This window comes from Sesamum indicum, linkage group LG2 (genome assembly GCF_000512975.1).
Source record: "Sesamum indicum cultivar Zhongzhi No. 13 linkage group LG2, S_indicum_v1.0, whole genome shotgun sequence".
In the NCBI taxonomy this organism is placed as follows: domain Eukaryota; kingdom Viridiplantae; phylum Streptophyta; class Magnoliopsida; order Lamiales; family Pedaliaceae; genus Sesamum; species Sesamum indicum.
The window spans coordinates 455,038-464,752 of NC_026146.1; the positions used below are offsets into that span (position 1 = coordinate 455,038).

The window sequence follows — 9,715 nt, forward strand, 5'->3', positions numbered from 1 at the left end:
TGCTGAACCAGTGAGAAGTTTGTTGTAGTGGGTTAAAGCTCCGTAAACAGAGCGAAATATTAGCGCCTCAGTCTAGATATTTATTTTATTTTTCCAATTGTAATTGATATTTCTACAATAGGTAATTACACGCTTCTCTCTTAAGGCTTGGTAAGTATATATAAATTTTTTATAGTTTGAAAAATTTCATCTAGCACCCTTGAAGTTTGCTTCTGTCTAACAAATAAGTCCGTCGTTAGTCGAAATTCACTAAATTTTCTGATATTAACAAAAAAAAAATTGAATGAAAATGAATATTTACCATCGATTAACTGATTATTGACTTATTACAGGTTAAATAATTATTTTCAAACTAAACTACACCTACAACGATAACCATATACCTCCTCATATTTATTAACGCGTGAAAGTATTAGAGTAATCTGGTCATAAAAAGATTTTTTTTTATCTGCACTAAGTCAATCAACGATTAATATAGATTTTTTCTAATTTTTTTTAATATCAACAAATTTGATGGATTTTGACTAATAAAGAGACTAGTTGTTAGATGAAAATAAATTTCAACGGTGCTAAATGTAATTTTTTAAATTACAGAGTTTACATGTAATTTCACCGAACCCCACGAGAGGAGAGTGTAATTATAAATAGCAGTCAGCAGATGAGAATCGTTCTCCACCACAAAAAAGAAAAGTTAAAAATTAGGATTAGATATATTGTACACTCTAAAGATATAAAATTATATTTTTTAAAATAAAAATAAAAATTATACTTATACTTTCTTTGAGAAAATTTTGCTTACACCTGGACCTTAGTTATTAAAATTTTTGACAAAAAATGCTAATATTGTCATGTAATATTTTTATACTTATAAGGATAAGTATGATATTTATAAATTCAAAAAGAGTGTAATTATAATAAAATATTAGTTTCAAATTATAACCATATACATTTTATGTTATATGTTAATAATATCTTATGTGTAATATCTTCCTGATTGCCGCTAGTTGAAGGATTTCTTCCTGATTAGAGTCTGATGGGGCTTCCCACTCTTCTTATTTCTTTCTCAAAACTCTAGCAACGGGGAAGGCGATTGTTGTTCTGTCGGACGAGCAAGAAGTTGGGACAGGTTGCATTACATCTCACCGTCTGCTTGTGGGTGTGGGCGGCGCCTATGAGGAGAAAATGGTTCTTTAATTTTTGTGTTGTTGTTCTGGTTTTCTTGGGTTTTCCGTGGTGGTTTGGTGCTTCAAGAAATAAAGATGACTATAAACTGATTTGGTATGTAAATAATTGGTGCTCTGAACGAATTTGGTATGAAAATGGGTTTTTTGCTCACTCTCTCTCTCTAGAATCTTTGATCTCTCCCCATTCACTAAGTGATTGGCTCGAGCACAGCCGAGCTCGCTAGATCGAATTCAAACTCGAGCTCGAGCTCATTATATGTTATTTGAGCTTGAACCCATGAAAAATAAAATTGAGCTTCAGATTGAGCCAACAAAAAATGGTCGAGCTCGACTCTTTTATGCTCCTAATTGTAAATGTGAGGAATATGATGCCACGTCTTATTAAGCTAACCTATCAAATTTTCAACTTAACCGGTGGCTCGTGGTTGAGACAAGTACAATTATATTTTTTTGTTGGGAAAAAGAATTGGGAGGAAATAATATATAGATAATAGAGTAAATAAAAATAAATATTAAAAAAATTATTATTAACTATTAATAGCTATGGATTAAAAATTATTAAAAATAATTTTTATCGAGCACGGTTAAATAAATTGATACAAAAATATAAATTTTTTATCAAGAAAAAGTTATTTACCATGGCTAAGACCCATGGTAGAAATATTTGTCATGATTTTTAGTCATGACAAATATTTTAGTCACCCTTACAGATACCACGGCCAACAACTGTTGCATGGCTGTGGTTAATGACTGTTTTTAACCATGACAAGTAGCTATAGTTAAATGTTGTATTTTTTATAGTGAAAATATATATTTTTTATCTTATATTTTCACTTTTTCGTTTAATTTTGGACAAAAACGAAATTGAATTTCTAAGAGGTTTCATATACATTCAATTTTATTTTCCCTTCAACTATTATTCCTAATCAAACACCAAATTTTTTCTTATTCATTCATTTTTGCCAAACAAAATGTTTTTCAATAATCAAAATTACCAAATTAGGATTAAATTAATATATATCTATATATATGATAATTATAAAACAAATAAAAAGGGCATAGTATTGAAAGCATCTAAAAATCAGAAAGGGACTTTTGTGGATATTACACTGCCAAATGCTAAAACTATCTATAAATTTATTGGGCATTCAAACACTCTATACAAAATATCAACATAATAATTAATTTACCTACTTTTAAATTAATATATATATATATATGCGTGTATTTTTCTAAATTTTCTTTTTTCTCTCTTATCTAATATTTTAATCTCTTTTATTTTATTTTATTTGTCTCATTCTCTTATAAATATTATCTATTTATATATTTAACTTTTCTTCAATTAAATTATTTTCTAGTTATTATAAATTAATAAATATATATTAATTCAAAACGATAACTTTTTATACAAAATTTAGTAATTATTTTTTTAGATTTTATAAATTTAAAATTAATGCACGCACGTCGACGTTCTATCATCTGTGCATATAGCAGTGAGTGGAACTGCCGGAACGCCATTCGTCCGCACTCTGCAGCTCAGACAAAGAGAGCAAGAGAGAGAGAGAGAGAGAGAGGGGGGGAATGACTATCTGTAAAGCCACCGGAGATGAAACCTATGAGGCGGAGGTCCCGCTACTGAATGACGTCGTGAATGGCGCCGTCGACTTCAAGGGCCGCCCCGCCGTCCGATCGAAATCCGGCTGCTGGAAATCCGCTTCTTTCATCATAGGTACAGAGTGAATCAGATACATTAAGAATTTCGAGTTTGATATTGTTGCTTGTTTATTATTTTCATACATGTGTGGTTGAATTTGCTTTTCTTTGTTAAAACTTTAGCTACGGGGGTGGCGGAGAGATTCGCGTATTTCGGAATTAGTTGTAATTTAATCAGTTATCTCGCTGAATGCGTGGTACGGAACGTCGTCGCTTTTGCCGATTCTGGGTGCTTGCGTGGCTGACTCATTCGCGGGCCGTTTCCGGATGATTACTGCTGCCGGTGTGCTCTACATATTGGTTAGTTTCTAAATTTACATAAACTTCTGCTGTTTTCTGTTTTCTTTTGAAAGCTTAAGACCCATTCTTTGTTTCTTTGATAGTATGAGATCTATATAATTTATTTTTAGAGACAATTTAAAATAATTGTTGTATATTTATTATTATATTTTGGGAGTCAAAAGTCATTATTTATTGTTAATCTATATTTTTTTATATATAAGTATATTGTATGTTTAATGTTGTGTTTTGAATGAAAAAAATCATCCGATCATTTATCTTTTATATTATACTTATATATGTGTGTATGTGTATATATATATATATATATATATAAAGCCCAAGACCAATAATAGTGAGTGATTTTTTGGGGGTTTAGCATATCTTTCTGTTTTTTATTAGATAATTTTAAATTAAAAAAAGGAAATATAATCTAAAAATTTGAGAATATGCATAATAAATTCGGGAATATAAAATCTTGATACTATTGTTTTATTTCTCTTGAGAATCGGCCAATTAAGAAATATTCACAGTATTTTATTTTATTATATTAATGTAATATATATGTCCATAAACATTAATGCATATATATAAGCATATGTTATACTTGTATATAAATGTGTGTGTATAAAACTATTGATATATATATATATATATATGTACTGAGCACATTTTTGGAAACTTATCTAAATATAGTTTTCATTATTTTGTCATACCAAACGTTTTATATGAATTTTGATTAATTTCCCTATTAAAAACAATGTGCTATCCAAACATTTGCAATGAAATAAGATTTCTATCAATTAAATATTTTGCAATTTTATTACTTGTATCATATTCTATCCCCACCAAACAAACGAGTCCTAGAAAAACACTCTTACAAATTAGTATTGCATCTCATATAATATGAAAATTCATTATTTTATATATTTAAAGAAAATTATACACAAATGCTTGTTATAAACAATATGCATTATAACAACAGAACTGTAGTTTTGAATAAAAATGAATTAATGTTCCTTAGATGAACGATAGCCACTAACAACGTGGAGATAGTCTCGAGCCCGATGGAGGGGTTTAGGCACACCCTGTGGGAAAAAAAACCAGAAGAAGAAGAAAAAAACTGGAAAAAAAAAAAAGAAAAAAGAAAAAAGGTTGTGAACAGTGTTTTCTTCTGTAAATAGACTGGTTGTTATGTCATCTGTTGTTGTCAAAAGGACTTTGTCTAAATTAATAACAATTCAACTTTGAATTCTGTACTGAAAGAAATAAATTCCCTTTTCTAGACCGTACATCCGTATGCTGCTTTTATATACTGAAGTTCCCATTTCTTGACCCTTCCTTGAATTGAATGGTGCAAAGTACGGTTTAGGCTCTTGGTTTTCTTCATGTCTTTCTGGAAAGGAAAACCTTGTCGTCGAGGACAGTAAATGATTGGAAAGAAACACAAGGTTTTGTAGTTCATTGGAAAGCTGTTACTTGTCCGAAAGTCTTAGATTCTTCTTTGAGTATCTTCTCATACGTACATACGTAAGTAACGCTCCCTTCATCTGGGAATTGCCATGATCACTTTTGATTTTGTTGGACTACAGGCACTTAGCTTCTTGTCCTTATCAGCTTCACTTTCAGCCCACTCTTCTAAATGCACAACGGCTTCAGAAAATCTAGGATGTTTTCCACCTGAGCTTCAAAATGTATTCTTCTTCTTCTCTCTGTACTTAGTCTCATTCGCGCAAGGAGGGCTTTCACCTTGTGCACAAGCTTTTGGGGCCGATCAGTTTGATGAGGAAGATGATTGTGAGAGAAAAGCAAAAAGCACATTCTTCAATTGGTGGTATTTCTTTTCTCTTGGAAGTATCTTGGTACCTCTCTTGACTTTGACCTACATTCAAGACAATGTGGGTTGGGAGCTTGGATTTGGAATCCCTGCTATTGTCATGTGCCTTGCACTAGTTTTATTCCTGACTGGACGTAGGACCTATCGATTTCGTGTCAACTCTGATGGAAAAAACACATTTGTGAGAATTGACAGGGTTTTAGTCAGAGCAGCCAAAAATTGGAAGGCTGCCCCTGTAGCTATATCCATTGATGAGCAAGGTCCGCACAGCAGTGCTCAATTCAGGTAAGCAGCAATGCATCAATGACTCTGATGCTCCATTTTGTACATTTTAGTTCCTAAAGATGCATTTATGATGTCCGCTATAGTTGTCAGATTAAAAATATTTCTCCTCAACTTGCAAACTAGATTTATGTTGCTGAACTGGCATGTGACTAAAACATATTTCATAACATGACAGAGTATTTGCACGTCAGCTTTGGAAGAAGTTTTGTACATTTCTGATGTCTGAGTAGCACTGTCTTTTTTGGCCCTATCCTAGGTTGCATTACATGTGCCGTTTGGTTGTATCCGTACTAACTTTGATCTTGTAATAGGTTTTTGGACAAAGCATTACTTACACCTGATGGTTCGATTGACGAGACAATCTGTAGCGTGAAGGACGTGGAATATACTAAGGCAATTCTTAGGCTTGTTCCAATATGGTTTTCTTGTTTGGCATACGGAATTGTATATGCACAGCCTTCAACTCTATTCACCAAGCAAGCCGCTACTATAGATCTCCACCTCACTCCCAGCTTTCAATTACCAGCTGCTTCGCTGCAGCTGTTATTCCTAACCGGTACCGTTCCCATCTTCCTTCCATTATATGACCGTGTTTTCGTCCCCATTACCAGAGCTATTACCAAAAAACCTACCGGCGTATCAACGCTTCAAAGGATAGGAATCGGATTAGTTTTGTCTTTAATTTCCATAATGTTAGCGGCTCTTGTTGAGCGGAGACGTCTTGCACTTGCTCGTAAATATGGGCTGGTGGATAAGCCCAACACCATGATCCCAATGAGTGTGTGGTGGCTGGCGCCGCAGTTTCTGCTATCAGGAGCTGCTGATGTCTTTGGGTTGGTGGGTCTTCAAGAGTTCTTCTATGATCAAGTTCCGGGTGAACTTAAAAGCATTGGGCTTGCAATGTACGTAAGCATACTTGGAGTAGCCAGCCTTTTGAGCAGCTTCCTTGTATCTGCGGTCCAGAAATTGACGAGCCGAAACGGGCAAGGTGGTTGGTTTGCGGACAACTTGAACCGGGCACATCTTGACTACTTCTATTGGCTGCTGGCAGGACTTTGTGCTGCTGAATTCACCGCCTTTATTTACTTCACCAAGTATTACGTTTACAGGAGAAGAATGAGTGTGTAAAATTGCAGGTGCAGGCACCCTCCTGCCATAGAAATGATAATATGGCAGGTTGACAAGTGTTATTGATGGGTGTCGAATTCACAAAAAATATTATCCTACTAAAAACTTGTGAAAGTGATGAGTAGGATCGAATCTACTAAAATTAAGTTTGAGTCTTTCCTTTTCCAGATGAAAATCTGCCAGGGGTAATTTAATGTCAAGAAGATATTGATTCATCTGCAAGAAGTGTGTATGTTGAATGGAGTACGGAAATTAAATATGGTTTTCAACAGAAAATCCTATTAGTTCATTTGGAAGAAGTGTGTACGTTGAATGGAGTACGAAAATGGAATACAATCTCAACAAAAAATCATATTGATTAATGTGCAAGAAATGTGTATGTTAAATAGAGTGGGGATGAAACACGGTTTCCAATAGAAATTATAGTCTCCGCTCATATTCATCTTAATTACTCTATCATGCACCCACCATTAAACAATTGAACTTTGTAGCATTTGCCCATCTCAACTGCAAATTTAAATATGGAGTAACAATCTCTTGGAAGCTTTTATCCACAAATGGTGTAAATCTTTGTCATCTGACACACAAATGTGGAACATCGCATCTTCCATTATTATTCCTTTGTTTTATGTTGCAGCTTAAGTATCAAAATCCTCCATTTTGATCTAACGCGTCATCATCCACCTGACGTATACATTAACAATAACTAATTAATATCATAAATAATTATTTATATGTTAAAATATATTATAAAATAAAAATAAAAATATATAAATTAATACATCATATTTAAAAAATAAATAAATAAAATTAAAAATATTATCAATACAAGGTGTGAGTAAAAATTTCATATTAATATGGAGAGATAGTATCTAGCATAGATGATGATGTTCCAAGGGTGGTGATGTATGAATGAATGATTTGTATAATGTGTGAAATTTTGAAATGGTATTCTTTGTTGTTTGTTTCTGAAAAGGGTGTCCACTTGTCCAAATAGTTGGGGCGGAAAAAGGTATAAGGCTTGGAGTGGAAGAGAATAGTAAATAGTATATTGGCTGACGACACAACTGTCCAACTCCAGACACAGAATGAGGTGTGATGTCCCTCTCCATACGCCAAGAGCCATCAAACACTGTTTCCTGTAGCTTACGGAGGAAATGATACCTTGGTGGCCCACTCCAATAATACCAAATCATCCACATTTCTTGGTTTTCAGATTGGATCGCTTCGTGGGCTTCGGCTAAGCTTCTCACTATTTCAATTTAGCTTCATCACCATCTTTATTATTCATACTCAATTTATATTTCAAATTTGATAATATTTAAATCTTAAAATAATCATGGGTATAGGTAAAATTTAATACCCTAAATGTGAATTTATCTCTTAACTTCAAATTATTGAATTTGTAAAGTTTCCATAAATCAAATTAACTAGAATTACTTGACATATAAAAATTCTTGAATTTTATACATATTATATATATATATATATATTATTGTATTGATATCGTGTACATAAAATTTTGTAGTGAAAAATAAATTTTATTTATATATACTTTTGGGTCATAAATAACACATCTAATCCCATTTTTTTTCTTCTTCTTTTCATAAGGGTTTTCTTCTTTTAAAAAAAAAAAACTTTGTATATCATAATGGATAAATTGCATTTGAGCAGTGGATAAGTATTTCAATGTGAATCATTGTAGTGTTTAAATATATATATATATAGTCTAAAAATATGTTCCATGTTGATTTTGTTACCCATTTATAAAAGTTATAGCATGCACTCATAAACAAAAATATGAAGAAACCAAATGTCAACATAAAATATTTGAAGTGGATCCATCTCATTTTTTACCTCATTACAACATATGATTTGGTAACTCTTCACAAATTTAGCCTAAAATAGATATATACTTTACCTACCTTTTAATAATAATAATAATATCAATTACTTATTTTGAGATTACCCACACCCACCCTTCCAGCTCAGTAAAATAGAGGTCCTTGTTGTCGGGATTTGTTTTTTTTTTTTTTTTTTTTTTTTTTTTACTTTCTACAAAAGGTTAAAAATTGACTTCAAGAAAAGCAAGAAACTCGGGAAACTGATGTGTCCAAATTTGGAAACAAACATTAATCATTGCATTGTGGATTGCTCCCACTTTGTAGCCACTTTTTCCTTATATTGTGGCGTAAGGGATAATTACACTTTTTTTAAAAATGTTTAGTGTAATTATACATAATTTTTATATAATTTAAAAAATTATATCTAGTACTCTTGATATTTGTATTTGTTTAATAAATACATCAATTTATTAGTTAAAATTTACTAAATTCGTTCATATTAACAAAAGACTTGAATGAAAATTTACTGACTTATTGTAAATTAAATAAATTTTTTCTGACTACACTACCCTTTTATAACTGTGAAAATATACATCCTAAGATGCATTCACGGAACTTTTGCTATTATCTGAGAATTTGATGAATTTTTTTACGAATGGATAGACTTATTTATTACACATAAGTAAACCTACAGAGTATAAGATATGTTTTTTCAAATTATAGAAATTTTATAGTAATTACACCAAAACTCAAGGAAGGGATTGTATCATCCCTAATTATAAATATTCTCTCATTGTTTGGAAGATTACAAGATACCCATCTCAAACAAAAAATAATTATATGTTCCTTTAATGTGAGGTGGAAATTATTGATTTACCCTCGCAGATTTATTTGTTAAATGTTTGGGAAAAAGGTAAAAGAATATCAGAGCGAGTAAAGTAAATAATCCATACAACATATTATTAGTTCATAAAAATATTTTGAAATATATATATAAAATTATAATTTTTAATCCAAAAGGACATTTTGGTTATTTCACCACAAAAATTGGATGAACATATATATAAAAAAAAATGAGCTCTTTATTAGACGGACTTTAAAATAAGAGATGTATTTACAATTTTTTAAAAATAAATAATGTATTTGTAGTTATATAAAATTTTAGAGGAAATTAACTCTATTTTCAATCTTATCTCTTTCTCTACCTCTCTTTTATATATATGAAAAATTTAAAATTATTGTAAATAGATTAGTACTTAGTACTATAAAATAGGTGAACAAAAAAGTCAAAAAGGAGGACCCCTTACCTTAGTTCCTCCTCCTCTACCAATTATATTAAATTTGAATACGCTTCAAATCAACGTTATTATTTAAATTTAATAGGTAAAATTCTATTTTTGGTCCTTTAACTTTAAGTTATTAGTACTTTTGATCCTATAACTTAC

The 9,715-nt window shown here is 31.4% G+C and overlaps 1 protein-coding gene across 1 annotated transcript; it reads left to right on the plus strand.

Annotated features, from left to right (window-relative positions):
* LOC105175373 (protein NRT1/ PTR FAMILY 5.10-like) lies at positions 3,085-6,578 on the plus strand. Its single transcript, XM_011097803.2, has 3 exons — positions 3,085-3,197; positions 4,769-5,298; positions 5,610-6,578. The coding sequence occupies exons 1-3, from the start codon at positions 3,165-3,167 to the stop codon at positions 6,424-6,426; spliced, it is 1,380 nt and encodes a 459-aa protein (XP_011096105.1). The 5' UTR covers positions 3,085-3,164; the 3' UTR covers positions 6,427-6,578.

Excerpts from the sequence above, each read along its gene's own strand:
- LOC105175373 (XM_011097803.2), top strand. The coding sequence starts at position 3,165 with ATGATTACTGCTGCCGGTGTGCTCTACATATTG. Across the intron at positions 3,198-4,768 it reads CCGGTGTGCTCTACATATTG|GCACTTAGCTTCTTGTCCTT; the intron begins GTTAGTTTCTAA and ends GTTGGACTACAG. Across the intron at positions 5,299-5,609 it reads CACAGCAGTGCTCAATTCAG|GTTTTTGGACAAAGCATTAC; the intron begins GTAAGCAGCAAT and ends ATCTTGTAATAG.